Raw genomic sequence first — 20,252 nt, 5'->3', positions numbered from 1 at the left:
AAAAATGGCCTTTTTCATGAAAACGTCGGCCGATTTTTTCAATAGCTTCCAGGTCTTTGGACCGATTGACTCGACATTTCTCCCAGACGTGGTCCTATACTGGCTGAACGAGACACAGCAGTCCCCATTGGATTCGGGTGAAATTTGTATTTTTGGCGAATATTTTAAAGAAAAAATGGCCTTTTTCATGAAAACGTCGGCCGATTTTTTCAATAGCTTCCAGGTCTTTGGACCGATAGACTCGAAATTTCTCCCAGACGTGGTCCTATACTGGCTGAACGAGACACAGCAGTCCCCATTGGATTCTGGTGAAATTTGTATTTTTGGCGAATATTTTAATGAAAAAATGGCCTTTTTCATGAAAACGTCGGCCGATTTTTTCAATAGCTTCCAGGTCTTTGGACCGATTGACTCGAAATTTCTCCCAGACGTGGTCCTATACTGGCTGAATGAGACACAGCAGTCCCCATTGGATTCTGGTGAAATTTGTATTTTTGGCGAATATTTTAAAGAAAAAATGGCCTTTTTCATGAAAACGTCGGCCGATTTTTCCAATAGCTTCCAGGTCTTTGGACCGATAGACTCGAAATTTCTCCCAGACGTGGTCCTATACTGGCTGAATGAGACACAGCAGTCCCCATTGGATTCGGGTGAAATTTGTATTGTTGGCGAATATTTTAGTGAGAGGGACAATGTTTCATGAGGCTGGCTTAAGGCTGAGGCTAGGGTTAGGGTTAGGGTTAGGGTTATGGGGCTAGGGTTAGGGTTATGGGGCCAGGGTTAGGGTTACGGTCGTCTTTTGACCGATTGACTCGAAATTGCACACGCATGTCCTCCTCACTGGTGGAATGAGGCTCGCCGGTTTTGGTTGGATTCCGGTTGAATTTGTATTTTTGGTGAATATTTTAAAGACAAAAATGGCCTTTTTCATGAAAACGTCGGCCGATTTTTTCAATAGCTTCCAGGTCTTTGGACCGATTGACTCGAAATTTCTCCCAGACGTGGTCCTATACTGGCTGAACGAGACACAGCAGTCCCCATTGGATTCGGGTGAAATTTGTATTTTTGGCGAATATTTTAAAGAAAAAATGGCCTTTTTCATGAAAACGTCGGCCGATTTTTTCAATAGCTTCCAGGTCTTTGGACCGATTGACTCGAAATTTCTCCCAGACGTGGTCCTATACTGGCTGAACGAGACACAGCAGTCCCCATTGGATTCGGGTGAAATTTGTATTTTTGGCGAATATTTTAAAGAAAAAATGGCCTTTTTCATGAAAACGTCGGCCGATTTTTTCAATAGCTTCCAGGTCTTTGGACCGATTGACTCGAAATTTCTCCCAGACGTGGTCCTATACTGGCTGAACGAGAAACAGCAGTCCCCATTGGATTCGGGTGAAATTTGTATTTTTGGCAAATATTTTAAAGAAAAAATGGCCTTTTTCATGAAAACGTCGGCCGATTTTTTCAATAGCTTCCAGGTCTTTGGACCGATTGATTCGAAATTTCTCCCAGACGTGGTCCTATACTGGCTGAACGAGACACAGCAGTCCCCATTGGATTCGGGTGAAATTTGTATTTTTGGCGAATATTTTAAAGAAAAAATGGCCTTTTTCATGAAAACGTCGGCCGATTTTTTCAATAGCTTCCAGGTCTTTGGACCGATTGACTCGAAATTTCTCCCAGACGTGGTCCTATACTGGCTGAACGAGACACAGCAGTCCCCATTGGATTCGGGTGAAATTTGTATTTTTGGCGAATATTTTAGTGAGAGGGACAATGTTTCATGAGGCTAGCTTAAGGCTGAGGCTAGGGTTAGGGTTAGGGTTATGGGGCTAGGTTTAGGGTTATGGGGCTAGGGTTAGGGTTACGGTCGTCTTTTGACCGATTGACTCGAAATTGCACACGCATGTCCTCCTCACTGGTGGAATGAGGCTCGCCGGTTTTGGTTGGATTCCGGTGAAATTTGTATTTTTGGCGAACATTTTAAAGAAAAAGTGGCCTTTTTCATGAAAACGTCGGCCGATTTTTTCAATAGCTTCCAGGTCTTTGGACCGATTGACTCGAAATTTCTCCCAGACGTGTTCCTATACTGGCTGAACGAGACACAGCAGTCCCCATTGGATTCGGGTGAAATTTGTATTTATGGCAAATATTTTAAAGAAAAAATGGCCTTTTTCATGAAAACGTCGGCCGATTTTTTCAATAGCTTCCAGGTCTTTGGACCGATTGACTCGAAATTTCTCCCAGACGTGGTCCTATACTGGCTGAACGAGACACAGCAGTCCCCATTGGATTCGGGTGAAATTTGTATTTTTGGCGAATATTTTAAAGAAAAGATGGCCTTTTTCATGAAAACGTCGGCCGATTTTTTCAATAGCTTCCAGGTCTTTGGACCGATTGACTCGAAATTTCTCCCAGACGTGGTCCTATACTGGCTGAACGAGACACAGCAGTCCCCATTGGATTCGGGTGAAATTTGTATTTTTGGCGAATATTTTAGTGAGAGGGACAATGTTTCATGAGGCTGGCTTAAGGCTGAGGCTAGGGTTAGGGTTAGGGTTATGGGGCTAGGGTTAGGGTTATGGGGCCAGGGTTAGGGTTACGGTCGTCTTTTGACCGATTGACTCGAAATTGCACACGCATGTCCTCCTCACTGGTGGAATGAGGCTCGCCGGTTTTGGTTGGATTCCGGTGAAATTTGTATTTTTGGCGAATATTTTAAAGAAAAAATGGCCTTTTACATGAAAACGTCGGCCGATTTTTTCAATAGCTTCCAGGTCTTTGGACCGATTGACTCGAAATTTCTCCCAGACGTGGTCCTATACTGGCTGAACGAGACACAGCAGTCCCCATTGGATTCGGGTGAAATTTGTATTTTTGGCGAATATTTTAAAGAAAAAATGGCCTTTTTCATGAAAACGTCGGCCGATTTTTTCAATAGCTTCCAGGTCTTTGGACCGATTGACTCGAAATTTCTCCCAGACGTGGTCCTATACTGGCTGAACGAGACACAGCAGTCCCCATTGGATTCGGGTGAAATTTGTATTTTTGGCGAATATTTTAGTGAGAGGGACAATGTTTCATGAGGCTGGCTTAAGGCTGAGGCTAGGGTTAGGGTTAGGGTTAGGGTTATGGGGCTAGGTTTAGGGTTATGGGGCCAGGGTTAGGGTTACGGTCGTCTTTTGACCGATTGACTCGAAATTGCACACGCATGTCCTCCTCACTGGTGGAATGAGGCTCGCCGGTTTTGGTTGGATTCCGGTGGAATTTGTATTTTTGGTGAATATTTTAAAGAAAAAAATGGCCTTTTTCATGAAAACGTCGGCCGATTTTTTCAATAGCTTCCAGGTCTTTGGACCGATTGACTCGAAATTTCTCCCAGACGTGGTCCTATACTGGCTGAACGAGACACAGCAGTCCCCATTGGATTCGGGTGGAATTTGTATTTTTGGTGAATATTTTAATGAAAAAAGTTGCCTTTTTCATGAAAACGTCGGCCCATTTTTTCAATAGCTTCCAGGTCTTTGGACCGATTGACTCGAAATTTCTCCCAGACGTGGTCCTATACTGGCTGAACGAGACACAGCAGTCCCCATTGGATTCGGGTGGAATTTGTATTTTTGGTGAATATTTTAGTGAGAGCGACAATGTTTCATGAGGCTGGCTTAAGGCTGGGGTTAGGGTTAGGGTTAGGGTTATGGGGCTAGGGTTAGGGTTATGGTCGTCTTTTGACCGATTGACTCGAAATTGCACACAAATGTTGTCCATACTGGCGAAAGAAAGGCCACCAGTTTTTATTGGATTTTAGTGAAATTTGTATTTTTGGTGAATATTTTAATGAAAAAAGTTGCCTTTTTCATGAAAACGTCGGCCCATTTTTTCAATAGCTTCCAGGTCTTTGGACCGATTGACTCGAAATTTCTCCCAGACGTGGTCCTATACTGGCTGAACGAGACACAGCAGTCCCCATTGGATTCGGGTGGAATTTGTATTTTTGGTGAATATTTTAGTGAGAGGGACAATGTTTCATGAGGCTGGCTTAAGGCTGGGGTTAGGGTTAGGTTTAGGGTTATGGGGCTAGGGCTAGGGTTACGGTCGTCTTTTGACCGATTGACTCGAAATTGCACACAAATGTTGTCCATACTGGCGAAAGAAAGGCCACCAGTTTTTATTGGATTTCAGTGAAATTTGTATTTTTGGTGAATATTTTAATGAAAAAAGTTGCCTTTTTCATGAAAACGTCGACCGATTTTTTTCAATAGCTCCCAGGTCATTTGAGCCATCAACTCAAAATCAATGCCGACATGTCTTGTTATACTGGTTGTATGAGACACAGCAGTTTTTATTGGATTTTAGTGGAATTTCTATTTTTCATGAATATTTGAATGAAAAATCACCATTTTTAGCGAATACACCGCCCGCTTTTTTCAATAGCTCCCAGGTCACTTGAGCCATCGACTCGAAACCAATGCCGACATGTCTTGTTATACTGGTAGAATGAGACACAGCAGTTTTTATTGGATTTTTGTGGAATTTCTATTTTTCATCAATATTTTAATGAAAAATCACCATTTTTGGTGAATATTTTAAAGAAAAGTCACAATTTTTCATGAAAACATCGGCCGATTTCTTCAATAGCTGTAACCATTCACGACAACTACCTCAGAGAATTAATGTTGCCAATTTTTTCCAGTGTCTCTTGATGTTCAGGACAAATTCAAACACGATCCAGTGTCCTTGAGGACAAGGTCTCTGTAGGTGGGATACCCACCCTACCAACTGAGCTAAAGGGGCTTCTACTTTTCATGAATATTTTCAAGAAAAATCACCATTTTTAATGAAAACATTGGCCGTTTTTCTCAATAGCTTCCAGGTCATTTGACCGATTGACTCGAAATCGATCACAAATGTCGCCCAATACTGGTTGAATGAGACACATCTGTTTTTATTGGATTTTAGTAGATTTTCTTTTTTTCATGATTATTCTTAAGGAAAAACACATTTTTTCACAATTGCTTCACAATAGTCACAATATAACTATGATTGTACCTACTCTCCACTTGCTCAGTGAACAGACATTTGCAGTAGCAGATAGCTATTGAATGTGTGGGGATGACACATTGTTAAATACTCTTCCACCTCGTGGATTGGTCTCTGTACATTGGTAAGAATGAAATTGCCTGTACAAGTAGTGTATGAAGGGGTTACATAATTGGAGTTGATGAATTCCCAGACAAACTTTTGAATTATATTTTCGCTCAGTTTTACTCTCAGTCTATATATTTGACCTATGTTTTTGATTTACACTCAACTGCACACAGCAGGCAAGTGCTGACCTTGATATGTAACCTGCATCAACCAGTTTATGTCAAGTTAGTATTATACATATTAGCCATTGCAAATGAAAACCGTGATCGGCCATAATTATCTTGAAAAGAGACAAGCGGGGTCGTCAAGGATTTTTTTCTTTTTTTAAACCTAGATATGCTATCGTTAGGTTTCTTTCACCCTTACTGTCACTGACTGTTCAGTTGGTCCACATCAAGTAAATAACCATGTCTTCCTGTAGTCATAACATAATTACTTGATTCTGTATAAAGAGGATGTACACTCATGCTAAGTTTCAGTTTTGTTGCAGTTAAACTCCTTCAATGACACAAGCTGCAGTATTTGCAATTTTTTTGAAGAATACTTTTTCTACAACACTTGGTGTATAATTAGTTAAAGTTATATCAGTAATATAGCTTCCTAGTTTCACTGTGTAAATTTGACCAGCTGACACTCTGGAGGGTTGGACATAGAGGACCCTTGATTGGAGATTTTCTAATCTAATTCTTATGTAAAATATCCCAAATTAAAATGTAGTGTTCAAGAACCAATTCCAGAAATGTCAACTGTTTTGTTTTCCATCTCAGGAAAACATGTTCATGTCACTGATGTGATGGCCGTCAATTATTGTTGCAAGATTTAATTTTGATTACACTTTTCTTCATTGTAAATATGAATATTATTATGACTTTCCAGGGTCAAATCACCATCATGATGATATGAAAAAGTAATAATTCAACAGGTAACACACCATTTGACACACTGTGCAGACACAATAAACATTTTATTTTATTTTCAATAGTTTGATACAGAGCCTACTCATAGTCTATATTTCTTTACAGTAGAAAAATAATGTTTTGATTTAAGGACTACTACAATTATATTCACTTCAAGAGGAGGTATTCAAAATCATCACTGTAAAATAAAATAGGTCAGGGTACATGGGTCTGTCGTAATCAGCCATGAAAACATCCTTAAAATTCCAGTTTTCACTTCCACAATTTCCCTTAACAGCACATAAAAAGGAACATGAAACATACACCAAAAGAATACAAACAAGGTACATTTTATACATATCACTGAAGTGAGGAAGATTTAATTTGAAGAAAGATAATTAAATGAAATACAAAAAAAATATCACATGATAAAATACAACAGCAGAGTTAACAAGAGGATTAAGAAACCACATCTGTGTTTGTAAAAGCTGGGGATGTTTTATGAGAGCAATGATTGGTTGCGATACAGAAGATGATATCTCAGGTTAAGCAGCTTTCTGGGTTTGTGCAATATACTGATATCAGTGGTTAAACACACCTAATGCGCCTCTGTGAATCGTAAGACATACACCATGCAGTGGGGACAACAGAGCATTTTGCCAGAAGCAGGGCACATTCATTGTACTGACGAGGGGCGATACACAAGCAGTATCTCTACAGCGGTGCTCAGGGGTGAAACGGCAAGCGTTGACGGACTGCAGTTGGACAACTTTGACTGTAATGTGGGCAGTCAGACGCCCAGCTGCTTGTTCAGCCGGCTGAGGGCGTCGCCGACGATGTCAAGCTCGTGTCGAAGCTCCTCCACCACGCTGTTGATGCTGGGAGTGTCTTTTAGCACATCCACGCTCTGGGTGTAAGGGTTGTATCGCACTGTGAAGGGACGCTTGATGGTCTTGGCAAATTCCCTGAAATTAACATAATAATATTTAATTCATGTGGAAAAGACAAGTGTTGCTTTGCAGATCATTTTCATCTATACGTGCATGATATCTCTGTGATGTTGAAGTACTGTAACCAAGCTCACCTCATCTTGACTTTGGCCTCCTCGAAGCTCTCCGACACAAAGTACACATCCTGAAATGTCGTGATGATGCATTCTTGTTTGGATGTAACTTTGGGGTCAAAAGGCATTATCCTCGCATTGCCAGAGAGTGCATGCTGTGAGAGAGAAACCAAACAGATGTTGCAGTCATTTTATAGAAACACTTTCACACATTTGGGTCAATTGATTGAACACAAATCAATCTGTATTTAGCTGTTTCAAGAGGAGACATCTTTAGCATACATTTCTATTTGCTCAATTTGATTCAATGGGTCTGGCAGGTTAAAAGGAGGATGTATAGGTAATATCAGGCTCTTTTCGAATGTTTTTTACCTTAAGCTCACTGATCGATGACAGCAGTCCCGCTCCATATGCCCGCAGCTGCCCTTCTTGTTTGCATAGGCCAAACTCCACAGTGAAGAAATAGCACTGTAACACAAGACAGACACAATCATTTCAATTATTCTAGATTTTATATATAAGGATATCAAACTGTGCCTGTATAGGTGTCACTCACTGTGGCCAGTTTCTGAACGGAGTCATCTGAGGCTCCGAGTGAAGCGAGACCGATCTCCTGAGAAAACTGGGCGAAGCTGGGCTCGGCCAGCAGAGGGACGTGGCCCAGCAGCTCATGGCACGTGTCCCTTAAAAATGATAGCAGAATGTTAGGACCAATATCTTTTATGAGCATTGACATCACTTTTCTAATTATAGTTTTGGATTACTTACGGCTCTGGGGTGTATAAGGGGTCGGAGCTGTGCCGCACATACTGGGTACAGTGGAAAACACGGAAGGCCAAACCAGCAAGGAAGTCACGAGGGGACAGATAACCAGCCACAGGCCTGATGGTAAATCCGGTGCGTTCTGAGAAGAGACGAGCAAATATTAAAGGCTGAAAACATTAATTTCCAAAAAGAGGCACGTTTTATTAAGAAATGAAAACCTACCCCTGAGGAAGCGTGAGACATCTTCCAGCTGAGGGATGTTGTCCTCCCGAAATTCACAGTATTTGGAGAGCAGTGGCAGGTTCTTCAAGTACTCCCGGCAGGCATGGGTTGGGTACAACTTGTTGAGCTCCCTGTACACGACTCCCCAAGTCTTCACTTCTTCCTCTGTGAACTCAATACGAGGGATCGGATCCCCACTGCAACAAGAGACAATAATTCTCTAAGTATCAAGAAGAAACTTGCCAGATTTCCAAAATAACCATCAAGATATAGAAGAAAAACTCACTGTTTGAAGGCCATGGCAAGATCAGCAAAGTACTTTCGCCTTTTCCGGTAGACATTGTCCTTGAAACCCTGATAAAGAGAAACACAGAAGGATATGAGAATAATTCAATTTAAGGGATTTAGCATTTTTTAAGTCTGGAGGCTGATTTTGGGTCTTCATACCGGATGATCCGCATCCAACTCAGAGCCGTACATCAGGACACGGTTAGCACACTTGTCCAAGTCTGAAATCTTCTTTGGGAACCAAGGAACGTCATACATATCTGAGAGGAGAGAAGCAAAAATTAGTTTTTAATTTACTGTTAATATTTACTATATTTGTAATACAGTATCTGCAGGACTTCACTTACCTTCCTCGTGTAGACAGGAGTTATCTGGAGGATCCATGTCCACCACGTTCACATGCTTTCGAAGCAGCTGGATTATTTCATTCAGTTGTTCGTGGTTGCTGTCACAGTCCACAAAGATTTCAAACTCAGAATTGCGTCGTTTGGATTTTCTCGACTCTATGTGGACAAGGTTGACGTGGTTTTCCTGCAAGAAACATTGAGAATCATTTTTTATTTAATTTTTATAAATGAGTAAGTTACTGGAAGAGATCAATTAAGATATATGTATAGATATATGCATGAACAGATAGGGAACCAAGAGTATAACGACTTACTTGGAAGAGTCTGAGCGCCTTTACTAGTCCTCCCACTTCATTCTTGAGGGAAAAGATGATTGTTGCTCTGCCTTTCTCTGATGTGTTCTTCTTTTCAGAGTTTTCTTCAATTTTTGTGAAGGTTGATTTGTTTATCTGAAAAAAGGTAGGACAGATTTTAGAGATTTTAATTTGTGCAACAGCTAGAAATCATCACCATTCAACAACCAGTAGTGTCGCCTCCTTTGACGGCCATATGAGGAGATATTCAGCTTTTATGAACACTTTTTAAAATGCATATATGTAAAGTACACCTTTTTTAATTATAACAAATTTCAAACAGAGAATTAAACTAATATTAAAGCTGTCAGCTGTGTGAAAAAAGCACCTCCTAGTTCTGTGCTAATCCTTCAACATACAAGTAGTGTTAGATTTCAAAAACTGGTGATATATGCGTAATTTGATTTACCAATTATCATAAATGAACATCTTCTCAAATGAGCATGCAACACTGGCAGTGAGCAGCGAGAGCCACAGAGAAATGTCACATAAATATTTCTTTCGCCCTGAAAAAGACACACGGGTTGTTTCTTCGCAATCGTGGAATTATAAATGCAGATGCGTTGGATTCATGTAGAGACAGGGCTGAGATTAGTGCCCACAGGAGGCTGAACCAACCCGTCCTGTCCACTTCAGCACCTTGGCCAGCGCCCTCACGTTGACGCATGGCTGTTCGCGCTGCACACGCCAGGGGAAAATGGATGTAATCCTGCATCAGATTTTAGATGTAGGACTCCCAACATGCCACCAGCAGAAAACAACTAATCTGTTTTGATCGACTGCAAACGTTTTCTCGTCCACTGTAGCTGCAGCATTTACCTGATTTAGAAGCTACAATTACTTACTGCCATGCGTAACGGCTTCAGGCTCTAATTTGCTTTCAGAAATACTAAAATATCTATGCAGCTTAATGGTTAAAACTAATTTGTTTAAGGAGCAGGCCGATCACACTTTCATTAAAATTCAGTTACCATATTTCGCCCTTCGAGCATTGTGTAGACAGCGCGGCAGAGCAGTTTTCGGTGCCCCCTTGTCGGTAGTATCCCTGCAAGCATTCGTGTATGGAGATTGGATCAGGAGGCTCTCCGGGGTCAACTCTTTGCGTCTCGGTTTAACGAAGATGAACTTGTCTCTGTCTCAAAGAATCGCCTTACTGCAATCCCATTGAGACAGCGAGGAAGCCTATTATTAGCTCCCTGCATGTTGGGATCTTAGCAGACATTAGGCAGCGTTTAATCGCTGCTGCGCGCAGGTTTTAGGCTGGTTTTACGCACACGTCCTCCTCATGGAATAGTTACTTTCCCTTTCGTAATGTCAGCTTTGTGTATGTAGCTTTACATTTATTTTCATTATACACATTTAAAAGTGATTGAAATTGTGATTCATCTCAAATTTAATGTACAATTAGGCTTGATTACAACTGCGCAATTTGACCAATATTCATATTTTTTCTTTGTTATGAGCGACAAAATATTGTTGTTCTATTTATTCATTTTTAGATAAACTTGTGCAGCATAATCATTTGTCAGGGCCTGAAAAGCACCAAGAACGTACAAAATGTGTTTGAAATATATAAACGCTAGAATATATATTATATCTATTAATGCAATAAATAATACAAATGTATACATTCGACACAGCTTTAAACAATGCTTTCTCCCTGTGTCCTGGCTATCTTTTCCGCGCACCCAATGCAGAAAGCATCGACACTGCAGGCAGATTTCTCTCTTCTCTCTTTTATGGAAATCATTGAAGGATGTAGCTACATGGTCGAGGAAAAAAAGACTCGTTTATGAGATGAAATTCGGAGGTATCCAACTTTAAACCTCTTAACCCTTTGACGTAAATTACAGTATAACAAAACGGCTTAAATTAATCTGCGCTGATGACAAACTGAAGGCTTATTCACTGAGATGACCCCGAACGATCTTCTCCACCACTGTCAAAAAAAAAAAAAAAAAAAAAAAAAAGTCTTTAAATTATCACACACGTGAAAACCTATTCACCTCTTTGGTTTTTTAGCCCCTCCGACACTATTAATGCAGGATGAAAACGATAGAAATAGGACCAAACATCACGCCCGCTGGAAGATATTTGTTTAAAAGTATTACTTTTTTTCCCTTTTTAAAAAAAAAAAAATGTTTTTAATGAAGAAGTTCTTACCTCATTGTTCAGCAGTTTTTCTTCAAAGCCAATGTTCATGGAGTCAAAAGATCTTCCTCTACGCGGTCCTTCGTTTTTGTTTGAGTACATGTTCAAGTGCCGCCTGGTTGTTTGCCTTTTTTATGTAGTTCTTATCTAAATAACCTCCGCTATGTAAAGTGGGCTGACTACCCCGAGAGGCAGCGCGCTTTGCTATTTAACCACAGGGAGACAGAGGAGGGGGCAATAATCTCCCCCACAGCAGCAAATGGAAAAAGAGCAGCACCTCTGACGTCATCAGGGGGAAAAAAGGGTACCTTTTGTTTCACCTAAAGGCCTGAAATAGCTTCAATGAGATCAATCACACATTCAGATTCTACAGAGAGTAAAAATACCTGCTTACACTGATTTTATTAGATATTTTAATCATTGGCATCACTGCTGCTGAACATGATGCACAAGGCTGACCACGACTCTGCTGCATCATTGAAGAGAGGAGTACTGGATTCACACTCTGATCATTATCGAGCCATTCGGCATAAATAAAGAACTGAATTTCTGTTTCCTCCACGCTGTCACACTGGTTTGGGTGTTTGTACTTTTGCTTCTTGTATTTTCACTGTGATAAATTGAAGGGAGGTCTGTGTTTCTGACATGGTTTTAGAGGTGGGGCACTTGACTGGCCTTGGGTTCATTACTCAATAGATTTTAAACCCTGTTCAACCAATTATCCAATGATAATTGTGCACCTGGTTTGGGTTGACTATATATATACTGTATGTTGTTTGCCTCATTTATTTCTCCACCTTAAACCTGATGAAGACACAGTACTAGTGCCAACACATTAGTCTGTACAATAAAAGGCTTAATCCAATATTATATTGTTATATTGATATGAGACTTAGATTTTGGATATTGTCATATTGTGATATGACATCAGTGTTGTCTTTTCCTGGTTTTAAAGGCTGCATTACAGTAAAGTGATGTCATTTTCTGAACTTACCAGACTGTTCTACTTGTTCTACTTGCTTTTACCCACTTAGTCATTATATCCACATTACTGATGATTATTTAACAAAAATCTCATTGTGTTTATATTGTGTGAAAGTACCACTAGTCTTCTCTACCATATTGTATCAATCGGGCAATATTTGGTCAATAATATTTTAATATTTAATTTTGTTGCCCAGTTCTAGCATTAATGACATGCTTTTGAGGAGATTTCCAATCATCAAGATATATATTGTGTATGGCGATAAAGCATTAAAAATTAGGGCCATATCATCCAGCTCTATTCCAGACCCTTTCGTCCTCTGGATATATCAATGTGCTTGAAATCCAAAGTGCAGCGGTAGCTGGTTGGTTGGTTGGTTGGTTGGTTGGTTGGTTGGTTGGTTGTTTTTTTGGCAGGATTACACAAAAATTATGAAACTGATTTCTATGAAACTTGGATGGAGGATGGGTCTCTGCCTAGAGTAGACCCCATTAACTTTTGATGTGGATCCAGATAAAGGGGTGGACATGAAAATGTTTTTTTCACTTCACAACATTGTGAGATAGGGCGTTTTTGGACATTTTTGTTTATTTCTCTGGGATTAATGCATTGATATTGATGAAAAAAATCTTAAATACCATCATGGGTGGTTTAAAGTGATACATAGCTGTCAAGTTTGATATTGCATCGGGCTTGATTGAATTAAAGGGGACTGCTGGGCCTTGGTGGATGTATGCACTCTACTGAGTGCCATTCTAGTTGTATTTCGTTATGTGTGATTATCATCTGCAAGCATTTATATATATTACAAAATGTGCCATTATATTGAGATTGAGTACATTTAGTTTGTATGCAGACCTGTACTTTACTGTAGACTAAGACTTCATGTTGGCCCAAGCAGTTAAGTCTTCTTGTTTGTTGACACCTTGAGACTAAGAGGAGGTCAAGGTTTAAGAGGATTCAAGCAGAGCCCACCTGCCTGCATTCTTTAGTGATCCAAACATGCCCCCCTTTTCAAAATCCATTTGCCTGCACTGTAAGCACCTCTGGGTTCTCGTGCACATAGCATAAATAATCTGCATGTTTTCCTGTATTTAGCACTGTGAGCCTTTTAATAAGATCAAGACAATCAGTGGAAAAGGCTTCAGGGGGCCTCTGCAAGCTGAATCAAGACGAGGGAGCACTGAGGGTGAGAGCTCATTACTTTAAATAGATAACACCACTGTTGTCTAAGCTTTAGTCACCTCAAAGATAGGACAGGGGAGATGTCTTTGTCTGTGAGTCTATACTCTTAGCTCCACACAGCTCTAATGCAGTGATACATGTGGCTGGTGCACATGCTGTTTGTCTCAGGTGGTCCTGGCCTGTGTCACTCGTGACATGAACAGATGCTTTACACAACAAAGGCAGTGAAGGGAACTTCCTCTTCTCAGCAACTGATTTCAGATCTGCTCTCTCTTCGCCACTTATTACGTAGGAGCCAGAGTGTAGTCCGTTTATACACATGTGGCACCATTCATATTAACGGACGAACCAGTCTTCTCCAACAGTAACTACATGTACCAGTATGTATTGCTCATGAAGTTTGCAGCAACAGAACCCCCCCCCCGCTTTAAGATCAGCAAAGCATGAGTGAACATGTTTACCTGACTGTTAGCTTAAGCTCCTTATCATCTCCACCCATAGAAGGCAATATGCAAACACAATATACACCACCTCAGCTACAAAACACAACAAATGAAAAGTTAATATTCTGTACAGTTAAAGTCATCTTAAACAATCGTACATCTCCATTTTACCATTTAGGACTGTAACAATGTTACACTGTTAATCCGTTGATTAAAAAATATAACAGTCTAAAAAGTAATTGGATTGTAATGGATTAATCAACAGTGAATATAATTCTTAAAGGGTAACTCCACCAATTAAAGTGTGTTTACACTTTTGGAAGAACTATTGCATATGTGAAAGAAGTAGTATAAAGCCTTTGTGGCTCCAGAGGAAGCTGCATATAATCTGAATATTTGCCTCTTGTGATGTCACTCAGTGGCTAAATTGCATTGTGCGGAAAGGTATGAAGAATGTTCAGAATAAAAAAGGTGATATCTTTGGTTCTGCTGTAATGATTTTGATCATTTCTTTTGAAACTGTCCATAATGAGTCAGAACTTTTCAAAACACCTATATTACCCACAATGCAACGTACCCACTGAGTGACATCGCTGGAGACCATTTATCAGATTGAATGCTGCTTCTTCTGTAGCCACAAAAGGCTGAAACAAACTTTAATGTGTAAAATTGATGGGAGTTACCCTTTAATTGCAGCCTGAAATAGCACATATCATCACAGAACTAAGGGTCTACAAACAAAACAAAAAAAATCATTAAAAAAATAGAAAACTGAAGAGAGGCAAGCACATGATAATATTGTTATTAGTGTTAATATATAGAAAGAAAGTTAAAATGGCACAGAACTGTAGATTTACTGATGTTAAATTATCGGTAATAAAAAGCCATTTTTATTAAAAAAACAGGTTTGAATAACGTTACTGAGAAAAAGACTACAGTAGCAGTGAAATTTAGTGGAGAATAATGGATTTGAATGGAAATCGTAATTAAACTTCTTTTAGACAAACTCTCCCTTTAGTTCTGCTGCCGTCCATTCACACCAGCACACATCTGTGAACGTCACAAGTAGTCAACTAGGCTGCTGCTGCCTGAAGCAATACAAAGAGCACTGGTGAGCATTGTGGACCATATACACGTGTTAACGCTATGACTAATACATCGGAAAAGGCTGAATTCGTTTTTCCTAGAATGGGTATTGTGGCTTGCTTATATACTAGGAGGAGAGAAAAGGCAGGGGAAAGGACAAAGCCCAGGGAATGGTATCGCCATGGTATTGTTTATGATTCAGTAATGAACTGTTTTTTTCATGAACACTGAGGTGGCCTTCTACACCACAGGATCAAGCACATCCAGATCTACTTATCACAGACCACACTTTAATGCTGCAGATGCCCTCGCCTTGTCTTTGATGTCCTCACGTCTTGACAGCTCCTGGATCAGATCTCTGTTATTTAATGTCAGAGTCATTTAATGTCAGATTTCAAGCTGAATCCAGATTACAAATGTTGCATTTCTGCACTAAATGGGTCCACACTAAATCTGATATTATCATTTATTTATATTAAAGTATGTTTAAACAATTTGTAATGACTCGTATTGATGACATCATGGGGCTCGTGGTGCCTCTGCCTTGCCATTCAGGCAGTAATCGACATCTGTGCTTTGATATGCTGTAAGCCATCAAGTGCTTTGACAGCGTGTGGTCAGGGAGTGCAGCATGAATAAGATGGCTCATTGTCTCTCCTGGTGACCCTCTTACCTTATGTGGATAGTGGTCTCTGGGTAATTAGCTTCAAGGACTAGATAACATGATGCAATACTTCAGCCACTCAAGGTTGCAAGGTTACAAGGTTCATTTCAGGGTTGATAAATGGAAGTGAGTTTGAGTCCTTTTTAGCTACATCACAGAAAAGGAAACAAAAAGCTACAAGTCTATTTTATAAAATGGGGATTAGAGGATGAATTGAGGAGTCTCACAGCCTGAGGAAAGAGGCTGCTCTGTAGTCTGGTCATATGGCAGCGGATACTTCTGGAGCAGGGTGACCAGACTGTGGCTTGGGTGGGTGTTGTCCTTTAGTATCATTTGGGCTCCGTGCAGACACCTCACTTCACCAGTGTCACTGATGCTCGATAGATGGAGACCAATGATGTTCTGGGCAATTTCAATCACCTGCTGTAGAGCCTTCCTGCTCTGGGCTGTGCATGAACCATGCCAGTTTGTGATGATTCCAGTCAGAATGCATTCTGTTGCCCCTTCTGCTGACCTGAATCAACAATCAGCTCCTTGGTGTTGCTGACATTGAGCAGTAGATTGTTCACTGTGCACCACTCTGCTTATTATTAGATTATTGATTTCCTCCCGATACGAACTCTTGTCGTTGTTTGTAATGCGGCCAATGATGTTGGTGTTGTCTGCGTATTTCACAATAGTTCTCTTGATGTCTGGGTGTGCAGTCATGGGTGTACAGTGTGAACAGGAGTTGGCTGAGCACACAGCCCTGGGGTGCTCCGGGGGTTAACGTAGAGGAGGTGTGACTGTCAATCCAAACTCGTCTGAGGGGTCTGTGAGGAAGTCCAATATCCAGTTGCAGAGTGTTGTGCTCAGGCCATGACAGTGTGAAGTTTCCATTAAGTCCTGAGAATGTACTAAATGCTGAGCTGAAGTAAAAAAACAAAAACAAAAAAAAGACAGCATTGTGATGTAGCTCTTCTTATTCTCCACTCTCCATGAAGACTGAGTGGAGGGCAGTGGATATGGCATCCTCTGTGGATCTGTTGGTTCTGAAAGCATACTGGTGAGGGTCCAGGCTGGCTGGGGTGTTATCTTTGATGTGATGAAACAGTTTCTCAAAGCAATTAATCAGGATAGGGGTGAGTGTCACAGGGCGGTACTAGACACAGCAGACTTTTTGGGTGCAGAGATGGCAAAAAATAAATAAATAAATACAGCGTTGCAGCATTGCTGTGAAGCTCCAGAATTTTTTTTCTGCACTACAAGACTTCACTCAACCTTAAGAGTCAGAAGATAATGATTAAATGTACATTTTTGGGTAAACTTATCCTTAAGTCTCTCTCACCAGCAGGAGTCCATCTAAACTCTATCTACTCAGATACAGCTGTATGCAACTTTTGTTTTCTTGTGCATGTGGCTCATCATGAATCACTTCATGGTCTGCTGTCGTGAGATAATAAGAATACACAATACATTTACACATTTCATTCATGACACTCGTGTCCACTTTTGAGGTACCCAGGTATGGAATGACTGTTGAAGGACTCTAGTCTTTAATGCACCCACGATTACAAGTGGAAGAAATAAATGACATTTGTTCTTCATTAGTGCTCAAGCACAAATTTCCTGATGACTCTCTGGAGATTTGGTGAAGGGTAGATGCTGGGTTCCAGACATGTCTGAGCGCGTGAGCTGCACCATGACCAGTCTGTCCCAGTTCTGTTCACTTCAATCAGAGGGATTTACTCACAGTGTCTGAGCATCAAGCTGCACGACACCGCTCTGGCTAATCTCAGCCATGGTGCCACTTAGAAACATGCCCAACATGAGCAGTAGCCTACTTTCACCTGCTCTACATTGCACTGGGCTTTTGGTGGATACATTTTACTAAAATACAACAATAATGATAAATATTCTTATTGCATTTTCCACAGGGAGGTCAGAGGTCTCAGTGTTTTTGGTTCAGGGATTCAGTGTCTTGTTAAAAGACAGATGCCAACCTGTCACACAGGTTTCAAACTTCAAGGGCATTAATGACACTCAAAGTCGCTACAGTAATCACACACTTAGAGCAACATTATTTATTATCTTTCTGCACTATGTAACTTCAGTGAGAGGGTAGGACCACAGCATTACATACATGTTTACTTGTACACTTACATGTTTTGTTTGTAGATAGCACCTACATTAAATCTGACAAATTGTGACATACCTGGGATTTGTATTAAAGACAGTGGTGTTGCACTCAGAAACTGTGGGGGGCACCAAATCACACAAAATGCCAATTTCTACATAATGTTGCTTTAAATATTTTTAGCTGAGGTAACAGTTACACGTCCTAACACAGGGATATAAAGTGTTAAAGCTGCACTGGAAACACACCAAAGACGTGAGGTTTAAAAACATAAATAAAACTTGACAAATAAATACTTTTTTTTTTAAACTACCAATTGAAAAGCTTTTAATGAGGAATAATTCATATTAAAAGCATACAATTGATTTTTTAAATAAGGATGATGTACAAAGACTGGCTGTTCATGTGTGAAACATTTAAATTAGCTGAACATAATACAAATATACAAACACTGACTTAAATATATCACTTCTAATCTCATCAGTTGGTGAGTACAGATTTTGTAGAAGTTAATAACAAAATAAAAAACAGAGCAATTAAAATAATACATCAATTTTCAATGCAAGAATTACAGTTAACATACTGTAAAATGAATGCACAAATGATCTTTAATAGATGTGTCCATCTACATTGATTAATAACAAATAATAATATAATCTGTTTCTACTTGAGTGGCTTGTTCAGTCTCCCTTTTCCACTCCTGATTGTAACATCCTGCTGTATTTGAATTTCCAGAGAATCCAAGGTCTTCTGAAAGCACTTCATCAATAGAATTCCAGTCTTTCACCTGATCCCGAGCCTTGTTTGAACAACTAACTAATCAGAACAGTGAATGGTCTGCTTACGTACACTTCCTGCGGCAGGATCACATCCCTTTAATTAGCTCCAATTCTTTCATTGCTGAACAAACAGCAGCATATGCCACTCGGTGACAGGCGTCAATGTGCACAAGGACAGGACAGGATAGAGCTGGGTCCATAAACACCTGCCGCATTCAAAATAGTAACGCAACATGTAAAAAAAAAAAAATGATGGAGATTAAGAAAAGGTCACTGAAAGTATTGTGCATTCAATCAGGAAATATTTATCAGTGTTTTGATGATAAATGATGTTAAGTTATCAGTTAGGAGAGGTTTTTTTATATGATGCACAAGGTTTTTTAATCAAAAACATTTTGTCTCCCAATACCACATGATTCCTATAATACAGCCTATTAAAAAGATACTAAAAATAGTAAAGGCAACCATTTTACACAGCAGTTCAGAAAAACAAATACATGTAATTTGTTTATTACATTTCATGACTGTCACCACAGAGTTTTGCTGACAGTCTCTTAGTAACAAAAGGGAGCTATTGAGGACCTTAATTTATTTATAAGAGCCAACGTCAAACACACACAATACCATTTTTAGTTGAGCAGCCTTCATCACACTCTATAGACAAAGAAAACAAATTGTTCTTTTTTAATTATTAATGTATGGAACATTTAAATAGAGCACAATTAAAATTAAATCCATTTTTTTTTTTATTTCATTATCTTTATTTAGGAACAAACTGCCCTGCCACAGCAGATCTGCACCCTCTACTGAGACGTTCAAAGCACAACTCAAGACTCACATCTTTTCTTTGGCTTTGGATCAAACTAAATGGGCTCTTATAATGGTTGTTTCACTATTTTTTACATTGCACAGGGATTGTATCTTGAACTCGACATATGCATGATCTTTTATTGTCTGCTCTGTTGACCTTATTTCAACCTTTGTTTGTAAAGCCCTTTGGTCGACTCATGTTTTTAATGTGCTATAAAAAAATACATTTGACTTGACTTACTTCTCGTTGCCATAAAATATTTCTGTGTCTGCATAAATGAGATAATTTGAGAAAAAGTAAAGCATCCTTGCTGTCTAGTTTATCATTACTACATCGTAACAGATAAGGTGGTTGAAGAAGCAGAACACGCAGTTAAGGCAAACATCAACGTCATCACTTCACTTTTTGCGAGCAGGAAACGTCAGTGTCTTTGATATTCAGGGATCACGGAGGGGAAAGTTTCATTGTGATTCTGTTGACAAGAGATAGAAAGCCAGGGAACTCAGGAAATGAGCTGAAGGGGGCTTTGATTGCGTCCAATAGCATCGTGTGTCTTTATTAACACGCCTTGACCAGGTGGTTGTGAATAGGCCGGGCCTTGGAATCAAAGGAGAGGGAACGTGACACTGCACACGCATTTTTTCATCCCATTCATTATCCCCCGCTCACCCAGCAACAAGTACTACACCAGTGTCAAAGCCAGTTTACATGCTCGAGAGGGTATAATGTAGATCAACCAGCCTTTTTAGGACTTCACATTTTCTATAAATGTGTTGCTCAGGGCAAGAAAAACATGTTACATCCTCTTTATGTTGAACGTCAGACATTCTCAGTCCCCTAATCCAAAAAAAGGCCTTTTAATCCCACTTCATCACAGGTTTAAGCCCATTTGTTTATTATCCTCAAAATCCCCTGATTGACCTTTGCAGATATGTCAAAATATAAATAAA

At 39.9% G+C, this 20,252-nt stretch overlaps 1 protein-coding gene across 1 annotated transcript; it reads right to left on the bottom strand.

Annotated features, from left to right (window-relative positions):
* Positions 1 to 6,093: 6,093 nt before the first annotated feature.
* Positions 6,094 to 11,361, bottom strand: tph1a (tryptophan hydroxylase 1 (tryptophan 5-monooxygenase) a). The gene is made up of 11 exons (XM_084364585.1): positions 11,246 to 11,361; positions 9,044 to 9,178; positions 8,730 to 8,913; positions 8,542 to 8,642; positions 8,381 to 8,448; positions 8,095 to 8,291; positions 7,876 to 8,011; positions 7,664 to 7,790; positions 7,480 to 7,575; positions 7,129 to 7,262; positions 6,094 to 7,009 (listed from the first exon to the last, which is right to left on the bottom strand). The coding sequence occupies exons 1-11, from the start codon at positions 11,333 to 11,335 to the stop codon at positions 6,835 to 6,837; spliced, it is 1,443 nt and encodes a 480-aa protein (XP_084220711.1). The 5' UTR covers positions 11,336 to 11,361; the 3' UTR covers positions 6,094 to 6,834.
* Between the last annotated feature and the right edge of the window lie 8,891 nt (positions 11,362 to 20,252).

The sequence above is a fragment of the Pagrus pagrus genome (assembly GCF_965226575.1).
Source record: "Pagrus pagrus genome assembly, chromosome: 10".
NCBI classification, from domain to species: Eukaryota; Metazoa; Chordata; class Actinopteri; order Spariformes; family Sparidae; genus Pagrus; species Pagrus pagrus.
This window is presented reverse-complemented; position numbering and strand designations above follow the sequence as displayed.

Coding starts and splice junctions, on each gene's coding strand:
- tph1a (XM_084364585.1), bottom strand. CDS start 11,335: ATGTACTCAAACAAAAACGAAGGACCGCGTAGAGGAAGATCTTTTGAC. Junction 8,914..9,043: donor AGGCGCTCAGACTCTTCCAA/GTAAGTCGTTAT, acceptor TGTTTCTTGCAG/GAAAACCACGTCAACCTTGT. Junction 7,576..7,663: donor CCGTTCAGAAACTGGCCACA/GTGAGTGACACC, acceptor CTTGTGTTACAG/TGCTATTTCTTCACTGTGGA.